Source organism: Cheilinus undulatus, linkage group 16 (genome assembly GCF_018320785.1).
Source record: "Cheilinus undulatus linkage group 16, ASM1832078v1, whole genome shotgun sequence".
Classification (NCBI taxonomy): Eukaryota; Metazoa; Chordata; class Actinopteri; order Labriformes; family Labridae; genus Cheilinus; species Cheilinus undulatus.
The window spans coordinates 42626778-42651315 of record NC_054880.1 but is presented as its reverse complement, the minus strand read 5'-3'; the positions used below and the strand labels follow the sequence as shown (position 1 = coordinate 42651315).

Sequence of the window (24538 nt, the reverse complement as noted above, 5' to 3'; positions counted from 1 at the left end):
AACAGTGATGCTGCCAAAAACAACCAGTAACAGCCAAAATATAACCTTTGACAGTTTGTTGTGTGTTTTGTATATATATTAGAGGAATGTCCCAGATCACTTTTTATTTTGTCTAGATCTGATGCTTATGTGTACCGATTTTCATGCATGTTGCTCTAACCCAGTCCTCCATGTCACACTTGTGGGGTCTATGTGCAATGGACTTGCATGATTTAACCAAAACACAAAAATTTCCACTTGGGAACAATTTTCTGGAGGGTTTTTGGGACTTTTTGGGGGCATGTCAAGGCCCCAAAAACAAGCCACAAAGTGTTGGGAAAATAATATCTCAGAACGACCTCAGATACAATAGGGTACTCGCTCCAAGGTCAATGCTTGGGCCCTAAATATGGACCTCCAACCGGGTTGTGTATTTTAAGATGTGACCTAACTTAAAGTGCAATGCTACAGCTGTTTTAGAAAGAAATTTGGAATAATTCTCTCTCTGTGCATGTGCTGATGGCCATGTGTTGTGAAAGCCAAAAGATTTTTTTTGTTTTTATGTTGCTGGCAGAAAGCTTGGACCTCCTTGTCATGGATTTTAGTGCTTAAGTTTTTACTCAGCACTTGATACTTTTTAAAATGTAATTCAGTGCAATACTTCACCCAAAATAAGTAAAAGTAGTGATTTTAAAAACTTTAACACCACAGGTTACACCTACCCATTCACACCTTTTCACTCCAGCAGCAGAGGTTGCTAGGGACAGCTGGCCATCAGTATTAGCTGATCCCATTCAAACACATCTATACATATTTACAGAAGCACTGGCAGCAAATTTAACCTGACACGCCAGATGGATTTGTTTCACACATCCATCTGGAAAACCTTCAATACTAACCGTTTGGGAAAGGGGCAGAGAATTCGAAAAAAACTCAGAGTGTGATTGGATGAACGTTCTGTCTGTCACATCTTTGTGGGCCAATCAGAACAACAAAACACGTGACACAGCCGCGATCCAGGTGCGCAGCTACCGAGGAATAACGTGAACCATGGCAACTAGACATGTCAGTACACGACTTTTGTCACTTTTGAAAAGAAAACAACTCACTGCTGTTCTTTGTTCTTTTTTTAACGAAAAAATGTCATCAAGATCTCATAAAACTGGCGCTTTAGCAGCATCCATGCTAAGCTCTTCCGCCACAATTGCACCGGCCTCTTGTTGCTGCTTGCTTATGTCATGACTCCGCCATGCCTCAAAGATGATTGGTCCTGTCACTTTCTAACCGGGCCCAAACGGTTCAGACGGGAGCTTTGCAAGATGGATTAACCAGTGAGAAACACGGAAACGGGTGAATCCATCTGCTTTGCAAGGTTAAAGCAAATTGGGGTTAAGTGTCGTTCCCAAGGACACATCAAAATATGACTGTGGCTACTGTAGCAAACACTCAACCTTCAAATTACAAAATGACCAACTCTCCCTACTGAGTCAGTCATCCCACTGTGCTAAAAAGGAATTCTAAACATCTCCTGTCTCTTTAGAAACTGTCGTATCACACAGTACGCCCATGTCACTCTCTGAGCTTTATGGTAGATGTGGAAGGAGGCTTGTGGTTGGCATGGTTGCTTCTCCTTCTTACCTGTTTTGAAAACTAGCCACATGCATACCACCAGCTTCTGTGTTCGATTGTGCACAAGCGTGCTTGGGTATAATAGTATGTTAATTTTGTGAAAGCATACCAGCGGGGGAGAGGCTGATGTGCCTAATGTGAAAGCACCCTAAGAGACAACAGATGTCAGACATGACAAACTCACAACTACACACATGTATGACACTTAACACCACTTCACCTCATGTTGATAATGTGCTGTTTCCATTACTAGCCTTTATTGAAACCACAGGGCTTTGTGATGGTGCGGTATTCAGCGGTGACTCAGGTTAGGAAACTGGGCATTCAGCTAATGTTGATGAATAGCTCTGTTAACGCTTGCTTATTCTAAGACACATGCCAGGCTTAGATGGCCCATCCATCACACAATTACACAGCATGGAATTACACACACACACATATGCAGACACACAAGCTTGGACGCATTAACGAGGGTGCAAAACCTGATTAGGCCAATGCTTGCCATTGATTAGGTTAGCAGAAGTACCTCTTATAAATGGTGAGGCAGTGTTAACAAGGTCTTGCAGACAAATAGACTGCCATTAAGACAGCCCCAAGCATTGGCCTAAATACATACAGGAAAAAAATAGAGTCATCGGCTCACAATTACCTGGGATAGATGAATGCTAATGGGTTAACGAGGAAGAAGTACTAAAGAGGGATATCCGTTTGATGGATTCCATGCCGAGCTGCTGCTGAAATATCAAGGGTGATGGGTATTTTTAAGGCCATGCCATTAAGGGTGAAGGAAAGAGAGAGAACTGGCCTCAGCGCACACAGGATATTAACAGCGCCTGTGGGTGCAGTGATGGAAGGGCGGCTCAAAAGACTGGCAGCTAATAAAGTGTGGACTGTGTGAGTGTGCGTGCGCATGTGTTTGCTTGTGTCTGTATGCATTTATCCGAGGTTTCGTCTGCACCCATAAACTACCATTAGTATACCTGTCTTTATATTGGTGTAAAGCCCTGCTCGCTCTGTTTGCCTGTGTGGGTGTATGTTTACTACTGTGGTGTAGTCCTGAGGCCCCGTGTGAGCAGTAAGGCATTATTAAAGTGCTTCCCCCCTGAAGCAGAGAAACTGTGTCTCTGACACAGCCGCAGCCCCACGGGGACAACTGAACTGCTCTTTGACGCATGAGTCAAGTCCTGTCGCTGGCAGCTCTCACTCAGGCCACCGCAGGGGTTATGAGTGGTGGAGGGAGACACGAAGTGCTGATGGTGATATCCTCCCACTGCAATTACCTCTGAGCTCTTGTGTTAAAGGAGGAAATTGTATCTTTTATTATCACTTCTTAAGGCTTGCACTTTACCTGTTTACAGGACAAACTTCTAAATCGTGTTTTTTTTTTTTCTTCTTTCTTCAGCTGATAACCGCCCAAGTGGTAAGAGTCCTGTGGGGACTGTGCAGGAGCCACCTTCCAAATTACCAGGTAAACAGGCCGTCCTTATATTCTGCAGTGTTTTCATTAAAAAGTAATACAAAAATGAGTCTCTGTGCAAATTTGAGAAAAGAGATGACTTTATTAATCCAAGATGGAATATCTGGTATCAGATTGCTCAAAATTATCCTAACAAAAAGTGAGATTTTTCTCTCACAACTGCTAACTCACTCAAAATAAAATCAAGAGTAAAAATATAAATAAATCTGTTGAAAGATTAAAAAACATTAAGAAGAAGACGACATCACATAAAAGCAAGTTTGCAGAAATTAGTTTTAAGAAGTGGTTTGAAGGAAGTGACTCATTCTGCATGCCTTGTCTTCTCAGGTAGGTTGTTCCAAAGTCGAGGATGCTCAGTCGCCTTTAGTTTAAGGTCTCGACTTTGGAAATTAAGCCGATGACAAAGTGCCGACAAATGCCTAACAGATCACATCTTCTACACAATAATTCATCTGCTCTGAAGAGCTACTAAGTGTGCTAGCCTTTAACTGATATGACGTGCTAGATAAACATCAGTTCATGCCCACATCATTTGGAGACGGCAGATGTTAGTCAAAAAGGTCGATATTAAACCGATGCATCTGTGCATCTCTACTCTTTCATTAGATTTCTTAAGCATAACAGAATTCTGGTGTTTTGCTGGGTAACCCCCAAATGTTCGGCCTGAAAGAATAATTTTACCAGCATAGTTTGCTGTTAACAAAAAGCCTACTTTTCTTGGCCTCCATTGCTGACCCTTTTTGCCTCTTTCAGTCCCAGGTGGCGTCTTTGCCAAGAACTCTCTCTGGAGGGGATCCTACGAATACCTGGGGAAGAAGCAGCCGGCTATGCTGAGCATCACTGCCTTTGAACCCTTCAGCAATCGGGTTAACGGGACACTCATCGACCACAGCGGCGTGGAACTCAAACTAGCTGGTTGGTCGACAGATATTTGAAAAAAAAACATGCACACACACATCTGAGAACTCCAAAATATCATATAAGAGGAAAATATGTAGGAAAAACGTCTGTGTGGTACCTGCATGGAGTGGTTGATTGCTACTAGTCCATAATGGAGCACAATTATGTTTTTTTTTTCCCCTTGTGATGATGATTGCACAGCTGTGGTCATTAAGACTTAGAATCAGTAATGGCTTTGCTCAGTACCTTTGTGCTATCAGTTTTTGTCACAGTGTAGGCTAAATTAGTTTCTACAGCTACAGATTGCCACTATCTCAAATGAAGTTGACAGGCTTTTAAGAACAAACTATCAACCCTCTGTTTTTGGCAAATCATTCAGTGCAAATCTTCACATATAATTCAAACCTTTTTAGGGGTCAGCAGAGAATATCCTTCCTTCCTACCTTCATTTTCTGGTTTTATTTTTCTCATGTAAAAGAAAACTGTTGAGATATTATGCTATTATTTTTTTCAAAGGGACTTGCCTTTTTTGTTTTTTAAAAAACTAAGAGGCCTCTCGTGTAAGGATGTTCCCAAGCATCTATTTCCCCATTCAGCTAAAAGCTCATTCAAATTTCGTTTAACTGATTTGTCTCGCTGCACCAGCTGTCATTCCTCTCTGCAGATTGTGTGATAGGTGGCCTCTTTTCACTTCGGCTGAGTATGTGAGTTCAAACCTCGGCAGCCTACATACCACTTTATTTCCATTCACTACTTGAAAAACTGTCATACCTGGCTGTTCCTACTGCACGATTACCGCTAAGCTACCGCTGAGCATCTCATATTTACATCCGGTGAAGTGCCGGGGGAAAGCTCAGACAGGAAGGCAGCGACCATTAACTGAGCTACAGCGCCCTCTAGTGGTGGGAGGTTCATCAGCGTATAAAAAAAGCATTATAGACCGGGATTTCAACCCACTGTTTATAAAAAAATGACAGGTAATTAATTTGGCTGACTCATAAATCTTGCACTGGCTAATTTGAGAAACAAATTAACCAGGGCACATCCCTACTCTCAAGTAAAGGAATTATTTATGTTTAAGTACTGTACTCAAACATATTTTTATACATAATACTCGGACTGTTTATACATATAAATGCTTGTATTTTTGACGTTTTTTAAATGATAGATTTATGCCGTGTTTGGGGATACCAGTGTTTAAATAACAATTTAATAACTTTATTTGTACAGCTCTTTTAAAAACAAGGGTTTATAAAGTACTTTGGCATGTGTAGCAGCAAGAACAAGCAACTAAACCCAAACAACAGACAGAGACAACAGAACAATGAAGCACAGAAACATCAGCAGAACCCAAGCCGCTCAAGAACCTGAACAAAAAAACATGATCAAGACAATAAACTAACAGCATCAGAAACCAGATCCTAAATGTCACACATACCTAGCAAACTATAATATTTTAGAAATGATTAGAGCACAGGCATCATAAGACGCCATGCAAACTAAGACAGTAGGTTTTAGACCAGGCCTGCTGCAGTTTTCAAATTGCAGAAGCTGCAATATTTCTTTTACCTGATACTTGTGACAAAATGCCAGTTTAAAACTTCTTTTTTTCCAGCAGAGATGTCATGCATTACATATCATGCAATCATTCATGTGTCATTATTTGGAAAGGCCTTGTAAAAAAAATCCCAGTTCCTCAACTTTTGTAAACTTTTCTTATTAAATATGAGAATTAAATAGAAATTATCACCCTCCCTTCAATACAAAAAAATCATCTTTAATTTGCAATATGAGTCAAAATCATTACAATTAGATTTTTTTTTTCAAAATTGTTCAGCCCTTGCTCAATCTAATATTGTGTTGGTTATAATATAGAATGATTTACTGCTTGTGTTTTACAGAAAATACATGAGATGAGGAACTTAACAAATAATTGCATATTATATCACAATCGCAATATTGGGGAAAAAAAAAAGCAAGTAGATTATTTTCCCAAATCGCTCAACCCTAGCTCAGACATCACATGACATCGTAGCTACCATAAAAAAAAAAAAAACATAAAAACAGTAAGTACCCAGGCAACACAGGAACCCAAGCAACACAGGAACCCAGCTACACAGGATGAGACCAAGAGGACCAAAATGTAAGAGGAAGTGTGCAGTTAAAAGAGACATAAAGAGGTCAAAATGAGAGAAATAAAGAGTAAAAAAGGGTAAAAGCACTTAGACATGATAATAGAAGCAGAACAAGAGCCAGTAAAGACAGAGACAAAGTAAAAATTGCAATGAAAGGGTAAAAATCTAAGTAAGATAAAGTTTTATAAATATAAGGTGTCAAAATTGACACATTTAATTGCACAGGTAGAAAAAAATGAAACCAAAAAAAAAAAAAAGACAGAAGCATTAAAGGGATAAAGTTGGAAAAATAAAAATAAGAATAAAAAAAGAAATAAATCTTTTGAAAGAAAAATAAAACAACATCACATAAAAGCAAGACTGATTCTTCATGCCTTATCTTCTCAGGTAGGTTGTTCCAAAGTCAAGGATGCTCGATCACTTTTAGTTTGAAGTCTCGGAAATTCAGCAGATCACATCTTCTGCACAATAATTCATCTGCTCTGAAGAGTCATTAAGTCTGATAAATACTAGCATTAAACTGATATGACACACTAGATACACATCTGCTTCTGACATCGGTTCATTCCAACATCATTTGGAGATGGCCAATGTTAGTCAAAAGGGCTGATGTTAAACTGATGCATCTGTGTATCTCTAGTCTTATTGGATATCTTGAGCAAACAGAATTCTGGTGTTTTGCAGGATGAATTTTGAACCTGTAATCATGGCTATTATATTGATTGACAAAGAAATGAACATAGTACCTGTACGCATTTTTTAAGTTAGTGTGGTATCTCATTGACATAGATAACAAAAGTAGACTTTGTAGTAAAGTGTGAACACAGGTTTTAAATTATAATGCACTTTTACATGTGATTGCATTATATTTATTAATGCAATGTGGATTTTATTTCAAAAGTAACGGTGGGTGTTTCTTCTATCTCCCAGGCACATACAAGAGGGAGGAAGCACAGCTGCTGCTACAGGTCCACCAGATCAGAGGCCCTGTGGAGATCTTTGTCAACAAGTTCAAAATAGACAACTGGGCCTTAGACGGACATGTAAGTGCAAGTCTGGGGTCAGGTTCAATACTTGGACCCCCCCCTCCTTTGTTGCTGTAAAGGTGTTACAGCACAGACACGCAGGCCTTTATTGTGAAATATGCTCGAGCACACATACACTCTAACCTTGTCACCCTGGGGAGATGGAGGGCCCACCCAGAGTTTTCTCTTTAATTAAAATGTCAGTTAAATCATTGCCTGGTAATCAGGACTCGACAGACCCCCCCCTCCACCCTCCACTCCTCTCTCCCACATTATCCCCCAACCCCAGGCACCTCTAAGGCTCACTCACTCCAGATATAATTAAAAAAAGCAGGTTACAGTGTACGGGCTGCTGTGTGTGGTTCTTTATGTTTCTCAAGCCCGACAGCATATGTGTGTTTACATCCCTGCAGTGAGTTTCCCCTCCTGTAGCATGCTTGCGCGTGTGGCGTGTCATAGTGTGTTTATGTTTGTCCTCTTGAGCAGAAAAACGTCATATTAAATGTCAACCATAAGAGCGCCTCTCAGCTCCTTTGACATGATATTTCATTTTCAGCGTGCACCAGCTGCTGACACTTTGATGATACGCTCCTTTGTAATGCCTGGATGTGACACATAAAGTGTCTGTCTTCCAATTCTCATTCTCTTTCTCTCTCTCCCTCTCTCTCTCTAGGTGTCCTACATCTCTTCATCCAACTCTTTTGTGTACCAGGGATTTGTCAGAGGAAAAGGCTTTGGCCAATTTGGTCTCCAGAGACTAGGTAAGTGAGCTGACCACTTGGTCATAGAAACCAGTGTAACTAAATGCCCCTCTGGGGGATAACGGCCTTTTTTTTCACTGCGAAATCTTATCATTAAATGAATCACTTAAAATGTGTGCAATGTCCTTAAGCTTCTCTGCAAGTTTCATCACTGTGTGCAATTTGCTGTGCTGGATTTATCACTTATTTACTTTCAAAATATGAAAACATTATCTGAAAAAGTAGCTGTGTGAATCTCAAGCACAGTTCACAAGCATGATTAATAGTCATGCACACACACAGCACAGCTTCACAGAATCTTTCCTCTGGGAGTTTGTGGGTAGTGTGTTGATGCCTGTGGAGTCATCGCCATATCAAGTAACCTCACATTTCTGAGTTTGATACGGTAGACATGTTCCTCTGTCTGCTGTGTGACTTTTATTTTTGTTTTCTTCTGCAGCCTCAACTCTGCTGACACCTGTATAGAACATTCTTTTTTTTTTTAAGGCTGCAGATATCCATATATTCTGCTTCATGTTTGTGACCTAGAAATCCAACGCATGTGATCCTCCACACTGGGAGTTTTGTTTCATTTTGTATACAGCAAATCCTTACATCAACACTCCATGGAGGTGAATTGCTGCTGCAGTCGAGCAGCTGTGTTTGTTGGAGATGTTTCTCCTGCTGTTTTCCCCATGGTTTCATGCCTTGCAACTGCAAACACTCCCTGCTCTTCTGTGTGAGCTAAATAAGGCACGTACGGAAGAGGAAGGTAGAATGAGTAGGAATTTGTCTGCAGATATGAATTTTAATTGCTGTATTTTAAATTGACTCTGGAGCTGTTTTGGCTGTTCACAACACCGGTTTTCCGCTGCCACCCACTCATACAATCCAGTTAAATATAATGATAAAAACATTGTTAAAATTTTCTTCAAATTAGAAATGCATGGTGACAGACAGAGTTGGAAAGTAACTAATATCAATCAATCATGTTACTGTAAGTTTTGTTTGAGTAGTTTTTATATCAGTATTTTTGTTTTTACACAACTAAACATTCAGGGAAGTATTTTACTTCACTACATTTTAAATCACATCAGTTACTGAGTAAAAAACTAGCTCTACGCTCATCATCTGGCCAGTTGTTTTAAGTCAGGCGTGCACTATGTGATTTCAAGCCGACTCTATGTTAGTCATGGTGCAATGTCGGCTATTCCATCAGACCGTATGATAGCCGTGCACCACACTAGTCAAGTCGGGACAGACTACCAAAACAAAAACAGCATTGCCATCCAGCAGGGCATAAGAAAGTCACCCCTGCTGTTTTCATGGTGATTTGAGATGTCTGACGATTAAAAAATAGAAAAGGCCCCAAAGTTGAGGATTCTGCTCATGGCTCTGCTCTCAGTGTGGGAGTATGAGAAGTTGTATGACCAAAGTGTCATTAGAAATCCATCCGATCAGTCGGGAGCAGCTGGTCGGGCTGTAGTCGGGTCATGGCCAGCCATTGTGACCCACTTTACAGGTACCTCATAGTATTCTTGCCCCTGCCACTCTGGCCTACCCCCGTGCTTTATGCATCCACATCTAGGTGTAGGGAGTTCCAATTCTATTGGAATGCAGCAGTTGGATGTTATACATCGTTCTCTTCACAGACATTATTTTTGCTAATGCTATTGTTGTAGTGTTATTTGCTTCATCTCTTAACATCATACTTACATCTATAATCATAACTAAAACAGTTTCATTGAATCCTACAGCAATACGACGTCACTGCTATGATAAATTATTGCTGATCTTTTTATAATAGGCCACATCAGAGAGTATGGTCTAGACCTGCCTTCCTTGTAAAGTGCCCTGGGACAATTTCAGTTATGAATTGGCGTTATTCAAACAATGATTGATTGACTGATTGATTGATTGATAGGGCTACATGGCCCTGTAAACGGATATTTTTCCAGACACACTCCAGTCAAGTGTTGTAAGAAACTGAGATTGATATAATAGTAAATGCAAAAATATAATATTATGTTAATTATTATAATAATAAAAATAATAATATAATAAAATATCGTTCTCCTGGCAACCACCAGAGCCAGACTCGTCCATCAGATTGTCAGATGGAGAAGCGCCATTCGTCACTCCAGAGAGCGCGTCTCCACTGCTCTAGGGTCCAGTAGCGGAGTGCTTTACACCACTGCATCCGACGCATTGCATTACGCTTGGATGCAGCTGCTCAGCCATGGAAACCCTTTCCATGGAGCTCTCTACACACTGTTCTTGAGCTAATCTGAAGGCCACATGAAGTTTGGAGGTCCGTAGTGATTGATTCTGCAGAAAGTTGGCAACCTCTGCGCAATGGATGGACAAAACTAAAAAAGGAATCAGATAATTAGATATAAATGCATTTATTTGATTATGAAGGCCTCCATCTCCCTGCAATGGTATTTCACTAAAAGAAAGTGATTTCAAGTGTTTTTACCAGAACTGGCCTGTCACTGAAACTCCTGAGGCTGTCTTCAGCATGGTGCCTAAACATGACAGAAATAAAGAGTTGTTTCTGTGCAAATTCAGTGAAATGACTTTAAAATGTTCTATATTTGTGTTCCTTATTTGTGACAGACTCTTTGTAATTGAATTCATTTTAAGAGCAGATAACAACAAAGAGGCTGGTTTCTTGCTGTTTTCTCTGTGCTGATACTATTGATAATGACAGATCAAAAGAGCAGAGTTCAGATTGGTTTTTCTTTCACACTGGCAGAGAGGTGGCCTTTAGAGCCAGAGTATGGTTAAATATTTTAAAAAATCAATCAGATCTGAGTAGGAATGTGAAATTGACCAATGTGAATGTGGTGTTAACACAGATTAAGCATGTGTATGTACAGAGATGATTCTGTGGACATGGTTAAAGTGGATATGAAAATCTGCTGTAATGAGAGAGATGCTTGAACAGCAGGTGCAGAATCCTCTCCCCCCACCGTCCTGCCTCAGCACACCCTGATTGAGCAAACAGCTCTTTATTAATACAGAGGACCGGGGCCGGTGCCAGAGCGCTCATGTGTATGTGTGTTTAAGTGTGCACCAGAAGAAGAACCTTGGAGGTGTGTTGGGCGTCTTGGAACTTAACCTACTCAATTTGTTGAGGTTTTTGTGTTTTTGTTTGAGCTCAGCGGTGGTGTAACGGCAACTGCACTTTGTCTGCGTGAGTGAGTGTGTGTGTGTGTGTGTGTGTGTGTGTTTGTTTTGTGTCCTCGCACACATGCAACAGGGGGTTGATTGGCAAACACAACAGAACCAACTAATTGAATTCCTTCTTGTTTATCACTCGTCCTTTATTGGAGGATTTTTGGCGCTCTGTGGCAAACAGGTGGGCTGTCGTTCCTCCACTGGTGCTACAGACACACACCTCCATAAATTTTACAGTGAATCTGAAGTGATTTAATAGCCGTCGACTTTTAATGTCAGTAATTAAGAGTCATTGTTAGGATAATGAAAATCCCAGAGGGTAAATATGAAAATAAAGCATTGCAATAAAGTTACTGCCGTCTCAATCTATTCAGATATCTTCACTTATACAAAATCTATTTTTTCTTGTTGGTCTTTTATTTTTATTGTTTATCCTTGGCACGTAGAACCATGATCATTTTCCTTGTTTAATCTAATTGTGGTGTTTCTAGAGAGCTGGAACGCCACTTTTTCAGATTAATAGCTATACTTTTCTTTAAGTATGTTTCTGGAGACTTATTGTACTTCACTACATTTCAAACAGTTTTTTTTCACAGAATTTAAAGAAAAAAAGAAAAGTAAGTGACCAAAGATCAGGTCCAAGATTTCTGTCAGCAACATGAAACTGGAAACTCTCCAGTATTTTCGTGCTCCTGTGATGGTCAGTAGATTGGAGAGAATGATTCCTCTTGACTTGAAGAGACTTGAATGACTTTGTGATATTGCAAATGTCATTGTTATCTAAAACTATAGTCTGTATTGTATCTTGATGAATCTGGTGATTTACAGCCCTGATTTTCATTGTATTTTGTTGTAAATGTGTTCCTTTAATAAAGGAATCAGGCTGGAGATTCATCTTCTCTTGTTGTTGTTGCCCTGCATGTCAGGGCAAGATCACATTTGTTATGAAAAGTGTTTGTTACTTTTCATTGTACTCAGAACTTTGAGAAACTTTAAATGGTCTGCTTTTTATTTGAGTAGAATTAAGGACATTCAGTTTTATTTCTACTTCAGTAAATTTCAAATAACTGCACTTTCACCAGAGTACCATGTCTATACTCTTTTGCTCATGTTGATTGCTGAACTTGGACTCTTCTCTTCATGCTTATAATATCTGACTGTTCTCTGTTTTTCTTTCAGAGGGTTTAGATCCAGGCAGAGAGAACCAAGGCTACAACTTTGCATCCAACAGCAGTTCAGTGGCGGCAGCCATCCTAGTGCCTTTTATAGCAATGATCATCGCAGGCTTCGCCCTGTATCTCTACAAACATAGGTATGTTTCACACCAGTTGTTTTCTGCATGCTGGCCTACTAGTCATCAGAAGTGCACACTAAAACACAATTATTGTGCGGGTATATTACCCCCGAGTTTCCATTTGAGGAATTAATGTCAAGGTTTAATTCACCTCCACAAGATAAGTCTTTCCTTATCAGAACATTGCTTGATTTGTCCTGAGGGATAAATCTAAATAAATAAGACGACAGTCACCAATAGATGCTTCATGTCAGCGGTGTCAAACTCAATCACAGCAGGAGCCAGATTCTGAAATTAGGTTAAACCTGAGAGCCTAACGGGGTCAACATTTAACCATAAACTGTCAACCTCATTTTCAACTGTTATCAATCTTGGATTAAAAAAACTGAGATTGAAAATGTCAAAATAACAAGTTTGAAGGGTCAATATATGAGTTAAAATTTTTAATCGTGAGTCTTAAAAGTCAAAATATGGGATTAAAGTCAAATTAAGGAGTTGAAAAGGTCAAAACTTGAGATAAAATTAAAAATCAGGAGTTTAAATGGTCAAAACATAACTTCAAATGTAGAATTCTAAATCAAAAGGTAAAAATATGTGAAAGGAATTTTAAAATTATGAGTTTTAATGGTCAAAATGTGAGATAAAATTCAAAGACATTAGATTTAAAGGTCAAAATATGAGATAAAATTCAAAATAATGAGTTTTAATGGTCAAAATAAAAAGAGAAATTTAAATTTTGAATGAAAAGTTAAAAAATATGTGATAGAAATTTAAAATCTTGAAATCTAAAGGTCAAAATGTGAGAGAAAATTCAAAATAATGAGTTTAAATGGTCAGATATAAAGAAAATTTAAAATGTTGAATATAAAAGTTCAAAATATGTGATAGTGATATAAAATCATGAGTTCTAAAGGTCAAAATGTGAGACAAAAGTCAAAGTAATGAGTTTAAATGATCAGAATATGAAGTAAAATTTAAAATTTTGAAGAAAAAGTTAAGCATGAACTCTAAATGTCAAAATGTTAGATAATTGTCAGGATTGGTAAAAACTCAAAAGGGAAGGACTCAATTGCAAAGGCACAAAAAAACTCTTTAATTAACTAAAAATGCAAAAACTACAACAAAGGTGCTAACAAAATCAAAATGCACAAAAAGGCCAAAATACTAAACCTAAAGATCACCAAAAGAACATGAGGGAACACTGTTTGAAAATCACAAGAGGTTACACGCAGGGGAGTCACAGGCAGGATATGCAGACGAACTGACACAGACACAGGGCGACCCAGAAACTAAATAGACAGGGGGTGATTAGACACTGGGAGACAGGTGAGGCCAATGACACAGGTGAGGGAGAACAAGACACAGGTGAAGGCAATCAGGGTGGAGAAAAAAAACACAAGGGCAGGAAGAAAGCCAGAGGACACACACGGGGAGAAGAAAACTACAAAATAAAACAGGAAACACCGAACAGGAGCATGTGGAACACATGGAGGGTAACTGACACAACTTGAAACTAAAGACAAGGGAACCCAGGAGGTAGAAAAACAAACAAAAGGAGCACCAGAAACCCAAGTAACTAAAAAATTAACATAACTAAACCCAAACCATGACAGTACCCCCCCTCTAAGGGATGGCTCCCAGACATCCCAAAATCTAGACTCTTAAACATAACTAAAGGAGCAGGGTAGGTGGAGGGGGCGCTGGAGGAGGGACCCAAAAATCAAAGTTCAGGGGGGCGGCCAGGCGAAAGCCCAGAGGGGCACGAGGGTTCTGGTGGGCGGCCCGGCAGCAGCCCAGAGGGGCACGAGGGTTCTGGTGGGCGGCCCGGCAGCAGCCCAGAGGGGAACAGGGGTTCAGGAGGGCGGCCAGGTAGCAGCCCAGAGGGGCACGAGGGTTCTGGTGGGCGGCCAGGCAGCAGCCCAGAGGGGCACGAGGGTTCTGGTGGGCGGCCCGGCAGCAGCCCAGAGGGGACCAGGGGTTCAGGAGGGTGGCCGGGTAGCAGACCAGGGACAGAGGTGAGGGTCAGGGCCTCCAACATGGGGTCAGGAACTGGGGCCGGGACGGCCCCCAACATTGAGCCAGGAGCGGGGGTCCGAGCAGCCTCCGACGTTGAGCCAGGAGCAGGGGGCCGGGCAGCCTCCGACGTCGAGCCAGGTGCGGGGGTCTGGGCAACCTCAGGCGATGTAGAGCCAGGAGGTGGAGGCAGGATAGCCTCCAGTGGAGCCTCTGGAGAACTAGGCAGAAGGCGCTCTGCCGGGACTGGGGGCAGACGGCGCTCTGCCGGGACTGGGGGCAGACGGCGCTCTGCCGGGACTGGGGGCAGACGGCGCTCTGCCGGGACTGGGGGCAGACGGCGCTCTGAGGCCCTGAAGACGCGGGGCTGAGGCTCTGGGGCTCTGAAGACGCGTGGCTGAGGCTCTGGGGCTCTGAAGACGGGTGGCTGAGGCTCTGGGGCTCTGAAGACGCGTGGCTGAGGCTCTGGGGCGCTGAAGACGCGTGGCTGAGGCTCTGGGGCGCTGAAGACGCATGGCTGAGGCTCTGGGGCACTGGAAGCCGGGGTCTCTGGGGCACTGGAAGCCGGGGTCTCTGGGGCACTGGAAGCCGGGGTCTCTGGGGCACTGGAAGCTTGGGTCTCTGGGGCACTGGAAGCCGGGGTCTCTGGGGCACTGAAGGCTGGGGTCTTTGGGGCACTGGAAGCTGGATGCTGAGGTTTGAGCTTGAAGGCAGACAGATGAAGCTCCAGGAGTGGTGGCCCTGGCTCTGGTGAATTAACAAAATCCAGCAACCACCCAGGAAGGGAACTCTTGAGCCATGGTTTCTTTAGCACTTCTTCCTTTGACCTTTTTAGTGCTGCCCCTTTAAACCATGGGTGTGTCGCCTTGTCCTTCCACAGCCCAAAATAAGGAACTAAAAAATCTATTAACTGAAAAAGCTCTTCACTAATTAGTGTGCCTGCTGAGTCCATTATCTGGTCAGTTCGTTCTGTCAGGATTGGTAAAAACTCAAAAGAGAAGGACTCAATTGCAAAGGCACAAAAAAACTCTTTAATTAACTAAAAATGCAAAAACTACAACAAAGGTGCTAACAAAATCAAAATGCACAAAAAGGCCAAAATACTAAACCTAAAGATCACCAAAAGAACACGAGGGAACACTGTTTGAAAATCACAAGAGGTTACACGCAGGGGAGTCACAGGCAGGATATGCAGACGAACTGACACAGACACAGGGCGACCCAGAAACTAAATAGACAGGGGGTGATTAGACACTGGGAGACAGGTGAGGCCAATGACACAGGTGAGGGAGAACAAGACACAGGTGAAGGCAATCAGGGTGGAGAAAAAAAACACAAGGGCAGGAAGAAAGCCAGAGGACACACACGAGGAGAAGAAAACTACAAAATAAAACAGGAAACACCGAACAGGAGCATGTGGAACACATGGAGGGTAACTGACACAACTTGAAACTAAAGACAAGGGAACCCAGGAGGTAGAAAAACAAACATAAGGAGCACCAGAACCCAAGTAACTAAAAAATTAACATAACTAAACCCAAACCATGACAATAATGCCAAAGTAATGAGTCTAAAAGGTCAAGATATTTGATTAAAAGTCAAAGTGAGGAGTTGAAAAGGTCAAAACATGAAATAAAATTCAAATCTTTAGTTTAAATGGTCAAAATATGACTTAAAATTTAGAATCAAAAAGGTCAAAATATGAAATAAGTCAAAATCACAAGTTTAAGTCATTATCGTCACATGTAGAATTAAAAATTTCCCCACATTCCTGACTTTTTTATCTACTTTTTTTTAACTCTTTACTTTTTTAAATTTCTGTGACTTTGCAAGGATTCTTGAAATCTTCAAGGTTCAATCTAAACTTTTTAATTGGAGGAAATCTGCAGACCTCATACCAGTGGGCCAGTTATAATTAAAATATCATATTCGGGTGCAACTGCACCACGGGCCCGATCTGGCCCCCAGGCCTTGAGTTTGACACCCCTGCTTTACATAATTTGGATGTTTCCAACTAATTTAAAAATCCATCCGTCAAAACACATTGGTCAACATACTGTATATGAAATTGGGAGGAAACTTCCTTCCCTGCGTTGAAAACTTGATGGTTTATAACAGTAAGACAAAGAGAAATTATTAGTGCTTCAGTTGAGGGCAAAACTCGGGTTATTTATTTCAGGCAGGATTTGTATTATGGCTTGTATCTTTGCCACATAAATGCCATTCTGTGTTTTCAGACTCTAATGTAAGTCATTTCATTTTAGAAGAAGACCCAAAGTCCCCTTCAACGGTTACGTGGGCCACGAGAACACCAACGGACGAGCTACATTCGAGAACCCTATGTACGACCGCAACATCCAACCGACTGATATCATGCCCAACGAGACAGAGTTCACAGTCAGCACAGTGTGCACGGCAGTATAGCAACCGCTTCCTCCTGAGGTGAGTTCCACACGCTCGTCCTGCTTTTTAATGAAGTAAGCGCTGAGAGTAGCAGACATCCTCGGATGCACATTCCTCTGAACGTAGATGGAGTTATAAGCTCGTGGCTAGCTCACGCTAATCACACTTTCAAGGCATCAGAACTGCTGAAGCAACCAGACACAGATTCAGCATCCAGTTTCATCCTAAATCTTGTGCACTTTCCTGAGGACAGAAACATCTCTTATTAGATGTTTTTCTGCCTCTGTAGCTGCTTTGATCTCTTTCTCCTATGTGGATTTCTTTTGGTTTGTTTATACTTAATTGAAAATGCTAGAATGCTTTAGCTAACTGATGAGGGTTTTTTTTTTATTAATTGTTGTACATTTTCTCTTCTCTGTGATTCCTTTCATGTTCATTTCCATGATTCTCTTTATCATCCTTTTATCTGCTTGCTCTGTCTCCTTTCTTTGAATGTCTACCTCTCCATCCTCATGCGTCTACCCTCGATCCAGTTAGGGGAGGAGTGCGCCACATCTTCGCCTGCCAACAAAGGACATCCATTGTTCCTGAAGCAGAGGGCAAGACAAAGATTATTTTATTCACTGAAACACATTCAAGAAACATCTCCGGTGGAATTGCGGCTCTCACCTGCAGGAGACAAGAAAAAACAAAAAAAAGAAACCATGTGAAGACAGCGACTGTACCTAATTCCAACTACAACATGCTTTTGTCACTTGACATGGTTTCTTGATCATTTTCCATGTTGAAAGGAAAATATTTCACCTGACACTGCAGCCGGCAGGAGAGATGCTCGAAGCAAAGCTGTGATTTTCTCACCGCCCTCCGCCTAAACCCAAAGGGAATTTAACGGTCAACTCTAAGTGAAGGAATTGACCAGTAGCTTACAGAGATTTCTGTGCGAGTGAACTGTACTGCAGACAGCCCCGTTGGCCTATGCGAGTCAAAGAGAGACAGTCTGGACTGTTTTTTTTGTTTCCTCTGTTTTTGGGCCTTTTCTTCTCTGCATACTGCTTGCTTTCTCTATATGGAAACCATGTTTTTCAAATGGTCTGCTCCTGCAGCTGACTGGAGGATTGAGCTTCTGGCTGAGGATGAATTAAAATTTACTTTTGAAGGCCATGTTGGAGACACATTTTACCATTAGTTTTTACTTCTTTTTTTTTTTTTGGAGCAGAGATGAACCTCTGCTTGCCGAGGCAGCTGTGTCCAGAGCAGGAGTTTATAGATAGTTACGGCTGCTGAAAAAGCACTTGAAGGTGTGTAAGCATGTGAGTGAGAGAGAGAGTGAACACGTTTGTAATGGCAGCACCTGCAAAATACGTGCTGTCTGTTTGGCCCCAAAGAATTCACCAAACAAATCATTGATTTCCCACGTACTTTTGATTTTTTTTGTACTTGGACGCTCTGGACACTGGCAATGCTAAGATCAGCTGAGAAAACAACATAAAAGGCAGTGTCTGGTTCTATTTTTTTGGGGGTGATTCATCCCCTTTTAGCTTTTTGTGTCAGGGATGGACTAGAAAGAACAAATGGATCTACGTCAGACTGATGCATTTACTTCAAAATAAGAGTCGGTGCTCCTACCAGTCACACTGAGGCATCACTGACTGCATCAAAGAAAGGGTAGAAACTGTGGTGGAGTATATTTCCATGGATCTATACATGCCTTTGGACCATATCTTTTGTTTTGTCTTCATTACCAAAAGCCAGAACAAGCTGTAGCACCAAGTCGGAGCAAAAAGCGGCGCACTCTCCTCGGAAAAGGCCGCAAGTTTGATGTCAAACCCTCGACTTTCAACTTTCTCTTTAATCCCGGATCCACACGCTTCTAGAGCTTGAAGGTGGTATGTACTGTATTCCCCCTGAGTTTGAGATGCAGTATAGGCTCCCTGAACTTGGCCTTAGGAAAACAAAGATCAAAGTGTGGTCATGTTTAAACTCCCACAAAAATGTTCCACTGAGGGCGCCGGAGTCTGAAGAATGGATGAGTCAGTGATCTGCTCCCTCTGGATTACATTCAGGTCTTTTCCTCCAAGTTAACTTCTGACAGTTCCATTCTTTTGAAAAGGAGAAGCGTAGCTTTGTTTTGCTTTTCACTCATCATGAAAATGTTGCAGAAGGCTTCCTCAGAGCCGTGACAGCAGGGGAGCTGCAGGCATACTGATTACACCCATGCATTAAATTGGAAATGATGAATATGATACGGGGGGGAAAAGGTGTTTATGCTTGTGATGCTGACTCTCCTCAAATCTGTGGCACAGAAATACAGAAAATACAGTTTAGAAATGGTGGCACAGGAGGGATCTAACACCAGATTTAACAACAGGACAACAGCTTGGAATGACGTGGAGGAAGAGATCAAGACTTGAATGCTTTTGTGAACCTCATGGTGCGTGTGTACAAAGTGTATGAGTAGCAGAAAGACAGGAAACAGAGTGGATCTCAGACACCCTGCTTCCAGCTATTTACCACTTTCCGTGTGTATCCTGTGGATGCTGAGTGGGGTGAATAGTGCCCAAATTTTACAGCAGCAAATTGAGCCATTACCTGCAATTTGGTTTAATTTAGCCCAGCTTCACAGTAGAACCCATATCAAATCCTGAATTCATCTCACCAGTACCGCTGACACACAAGTCATTCAATTGAATTAAAAAAAAGCAACAGGTTTTATTTAATTTTCTTTGTTCTCTTTTCCCATCATTCTTTAAAGTCCTAGAAACATGGGAATTAGACTTGCATGGATTTGTTTTCTTTCTTTATTGTTATAATTTAAACGTTAGATATGAAAATGCAGCCTCACAACCTTCCAGCCAGCAGTTTCTTCTCTTCTTTAATAAAGTCTTTAAGTCACCTACAGTACATAATTTCCATCAGAAGCCCAGGCCTTTGAAACCAATCACTGTATTGTGTCTTCAATCAGTTTCGCTGTGGGTTGGTAATTGCTTTTACAATTTTATTACTTTTAAAGCTCTCGCTTATCTCCACGGCACAGATAGAATATTGCCCCTTGCCTGCTCTGGTCCTGAATTGATGGAAAAGGAAACGATTGAATTACCCCAGAGATTTCATGGGAGAGGAGCAGTTGCACTCACATTATCGTGAAGACATTGTTCTCATAGTTTTGTGCTGCTGTTGTGTTGTGCATCTCATTTCTTTTATTCTGAAAAACACTTCTTTTGTTTCCTCGAATTCCCTTTCATTTGTGTTAAGGTCACTTTGATGTGAGGTTTTCCCTTCATTCATTCCTCCCACGTACACATTTGAGATGTATTCAACTACAAATTATAACGCTGTGTTAAGAATTAGACAAATATATGGAAGCCCACTTCTGCCATTTAAAAAAGGAAAATGGGAAAAATAGGCAATTAAAAAAAAAAAAATAAATAATAGGAATAATAATAAACAAATCCTGAGTCATAATTATGAGATAAGTCATCTCATAATTTCAACTATATATGTTTTAATTATGTCTTTAATCTCATAATTTCAACTTTTTATCTCACTATTTTGATGGAAAAAATTTATAATTGTGGGATTAAAAATTTAAATTATAAGAAGACTTTTTATCTCACAATTATGACTTTTTATCTCATATTATGAGTTTTTGTCTCATAATAATGACTTTGTATCTCATGATGTCGACTTTTATCTCAGAATTATGAAGTAAAAATCGAAATCATAAGATTAAAAAGTCATAACTATGGGATTAAAAATCAAATAAGAGATAAACCTCATATTTATGTGATTAAAAGTTGAAATAATGAGTTAAAAGGCAAAATCATGAGATTTCTTTTTAACTCATAGTTTTGACTTTAATCTCAGATTAAAAGTTAAAATTATGGGATAAAAAGTTGAAATTATGATATAAAACATTGAAATTATGACAAAAATTTGTAATTATGAGATAAAACGTTACAATTGTGAGATAAAATGGTAAAATAATGAAATGACTTTGTCTCCTAGTTTTGACTTTTTATCCAAGATTAAAAGTCATAATTATGGATTAAAAAGTCATAATTTTAGATTAAAAGTCATAATCATGGATTAAAAGGTCATAATTTGAGATTTAAAGTCAGAATTATGAGATAAAAAGTTGAAATCATGAGATAAAGAGTATTATTCTGAGATAAAAAGTCAAAATTTAAAGGTAGAAAGTCCTGATTTAATAATTGATAAAAATTGAAATTGAAATTATGATATGACTTTTTATATCATTATTTTGGTGTTTTATCGCAAAATTACGAGTTAATTAGTCAAAATTATGAGATAAAAAAATCATAATTATGAGATGAAAATTCAAAATTTTAAAACAGGACATCTTGTTTATAAGATAAAAAGTTGAAATTATGACTTGAAAAGTTATAATGATGGGATAAAAAGCTGAAATCATGAGATAAAGAGTCATTTTTCTGAGATGAAAAGTCAAAATTTGGAGATAAAGAGTCCTAATTTATTAAATGATAAAAAGTTGAAATTATGATATGACTTTTAATCTTATTATTTCGATGTTTTATCTCAAAATTATGAGATAAAAATCATAATTATGAGAAATAAAGTCAAAATTATGAGATAGGAAATCATAATGATGGAATGCAAACTTGAAATCATGAGATAAAGAGTCATTTTTCTGAGATGAAAAGTCAAAATCTGAGGTAAAGAGTCCTAGTTTATTAAATGATAAAAAGTTGAAATTATGATATGACTTTTCATCTCATTATTTGAATGTTTTATCTCAAAATTATGAGTTAATTAGTCAAAATTATGGGATAAAAAAATCATAATTATGAGGTAGGAAATCATAGTTATGAGATAAAAAGTTGAACTCATTAGATGACCTTTCATCCCTTAGTTTTGACTTTTTAAAAGTCAAAATTATGAGATAAAAGTCAAAATTATGAGATAAAAAGTCATAATGACGGGATAAAAAGTTGAAATCAGGAGATAAAGAGTCATCACGAGGTTAATAGTCCTTATTTATTAGATGATAAAATTTGAATTTATGATATGACTTTATCTCATTATTTCGATGTTTCATCTCAGAATTCTGATATAAAAAGTTAAAATTATGAGATTAAAAGTTGAAATTATGAGATAAAAAGATGAAATTATGATATGACTTTATCTCATTATTTTGACCTTTATCACACAATTATTATTTGCCATCTCAATAGTTATGGCTTAGGATATCTTTTATATTTTTATTTGCTTGGAATTGCCTAACTTTCACCTTTTTTGTTTTTTAAATAGCAGAAATGTGCTTCCATACAAATATGATTAGCTGAAAACCTGCTCTATTTGATTTAGCTGTAAATCTGGACAAACATCTCACAGAAGCATAAGCTAACACAACTTTGATTGTTTCTACCAACAAGGGCTCAGCTCAACAAAATCCACTGGTTTCAAAGGACCAGAATCATAGTCCCCCCCTCCCCCCCCATGTTTTTTACCTCCTCCAGTCTCCAATAAGCACTTTACATTCATTACAGTGCCTTGGTACAGCCCTGTGATATGATGAGACGACTCGAGTGGCTCTACTTTTGTGTTAAGGAATTCCAAGCCTCATCATTTCTTTGCAGGCAGTGGGGTTATTGGGAGGTTTTTGTGTCAGATAGAAAATAAGAACGTCTTTTTTTTCTGGTTTTCAGTCTAGTCTCTGTAATAATCTCTGCATGTAAAAACCCAGACACACTCAGAGATGCACCTAGCAAAGAAACGACATGAACTTTGCGCCTGTGTTTGTGATCTTTTTGCAGAAAACTGAGCTTGTTAGGATCATGTCAGAGAAAGAATTTCTGCCCGTCTCGACTCAGATCTGAGCTCATTAGTCCTTTATTCCAGTGCGCAGAGATTAATGTCATGGATTTTATGTGAATGCCTGAGTGTTTTGTGTGATTTAGCGAGTTTAAAAGTTGCCCTTTAACCAAAGACAGTTCAGCCAAATTTGACTTATAATGGCCAAATCAAGATAAATGCTGTCCCTTTTTTCCTCACTCTGAGTATTTTCTAACCAAGATATTTTCAAAAGTGAATGCTTTTAATTGTGAAGTAAAAGTTTTCAGTTAATGGGTGCTACTTGCATGGGGATTTTCTCCTCTTAACAAATCTGGGTTAGTCCAAAAAGTTCCTCAAAGAAAAGTGAAGTTCAGTTTTATGAAAATGAAGATCAGTGAGTTCTAGATGGAGTTTGAGGAGAGCCTTTCTTGATAGCAGCTGGCTACTTCCTGGTTCTCTGTGCATATTTTAAGACGGTTCATCCTAGGCTCATTTTCGTTATCAGGCAGACACAGCTCTGAGTTCTCTCCTGCTCGCCATCTTTTCTATTATGAAACACATCACAGCTATGTTCTTTCACTCCCCACTGAGTTCACTGAATTTTCTCTCAGCCAGGGTTAGGCCAAAAACGACCTATTTCTTTATGCAGTCAGAGCTCTCGCGTTTCTGCCCAGGCCGCAGTGTACAAGTATTGAAAAAAAAAAAACAAGCAATGCTGTGCGACATATTCTGCATCAACCATCTGTAATCTCCCGTCTTTCACTGTCGCCGCAAATCGACGGCTTTGACAAAGCCACGCTTACTGCTGTGTTTTTCAGGCCCATTCCATCCAATTTGCTTTCACTATTCAGCCCATTTCAGTGTGTCTACTGGACTGAAGCATGGGAGAGGTGTTTTTGAAATGCTTTGGAGCTAAGATTAATTTTATTCTATAAATGGAGATAAGAGTGGAGCGATCGTTTCATCATTTACTATCAGATGAGTGCAGTTATTACTGAAAACTACTGAATGTATTTTATTTCACTGAGTGCATCAGGATTTATCTGTCAATTCTGTGTTCAATATTTGTAACCCGACAACTGCTCCTCTGTTTGTGTGCACTAGTAGAAAATATCTCTGTCAACCGTCTAACAACAGAATGTCCAGTTAATCTATAGTAAAATATCACAAATATTACAGAGAGCTGCTTTTTAATACCACAGTCTTTATACCCCTAAATGTCATATTCCTCTGTCGTCATGCCAAGGTTATTGTAGCCTTTCTTTTCTTTCCCATAACATTATTTCATGCCCAGTGGATCTCTCAGCTAGCCTCCAGATGAGACTAGAACCCATGACAACCCATAGCGCCTAAGCCAGACCAACCCGGCTCTCGAACGCCTCAACGAAAAATAGCGACACAGCAAAAGTTTCAGAGTCGACGTCTTGCTGTACACCAAACGGTTACCTGTAAAGACAAAACATGGATTTCAGCAGACTGTGTGTAACTACAGAGAGTAACTTTAAAGCGGGAAAGAATCTCTAAGAAAAGAGAATATGTTAACGAATAAACACTTTTTTGTACAGAGATATATTTTTATGGAAATACATTTGTAATATAAAAAGAAAAAATGGATTGACATATATGTAAATGTTTTTCTTTTTCATTATTGTAGTACAAATGCTAGTGGGGAGTATACGAAAAATCTCTATATATAAATATATAAATATATATAAATATATACAAAGAAAAATAGAAACATGGCTTTTTGTATATGTAAAAAAGATTGTAAATAAAAGTTTACATACATACTGTACATATGTAAGACCCACCATGGCTTGTCTGCAATATATAAAATGTATTTTATCCGTCTGTATATGATGCTTTGCATTGTGTCTAAGCTTATTCTACTTTCTTGAACTTGAAACTTATTTTGAAGGTTTTGGAATAAAATATAAAACCTATCT

At 39.5% G+C, this 24538-nt stretch overlaps 1 protein-coding gene across 1 annotated transcript in view; it reads left to right on the top strand.

Annotated features, from left to right (window-relative positions):
• Nucleotides 1–17687, top strand: part of csmd2 (CUB and Sushi multiple domains 2) — a 443344-nt gene extending 425657 nt beyond the window's left edge. The window contains exons 66-72 of the mRNA XM_041809040.1: nucleotides 3011–3076; nucleotides 3839–4000; nucleotides 7051–7163; nucleotides 7819–7906; nucleotides 12248–12380; nucleotides 16640–16817; nucleotides 17312–17687. Coding sequence (XP_041664974.1) covers nucleotides 3011–3076; nucleotides 3839–4000; nucleotides 7051–7163; nucleotides 7819–7906; nucleotides 12248–12380; nucleotides 16640–16799 — 722 coding nt within the window. The 3' untranslated portion in view covers nucleotides 16800–16817; nucleotides 17312–17687. The remainder of the gene's footprint in view (nucleotides 1–3010; nucleotides 3077–3838; nucleotides 4001–7050; nucleotides 7164–7818; nucleotides 7907–12247; nucleotides 12381–16639; nucleotides 16818–17311) is intronic.
• Nucleotides 17688–24538: the final 6851 nt, after the last annotated feature.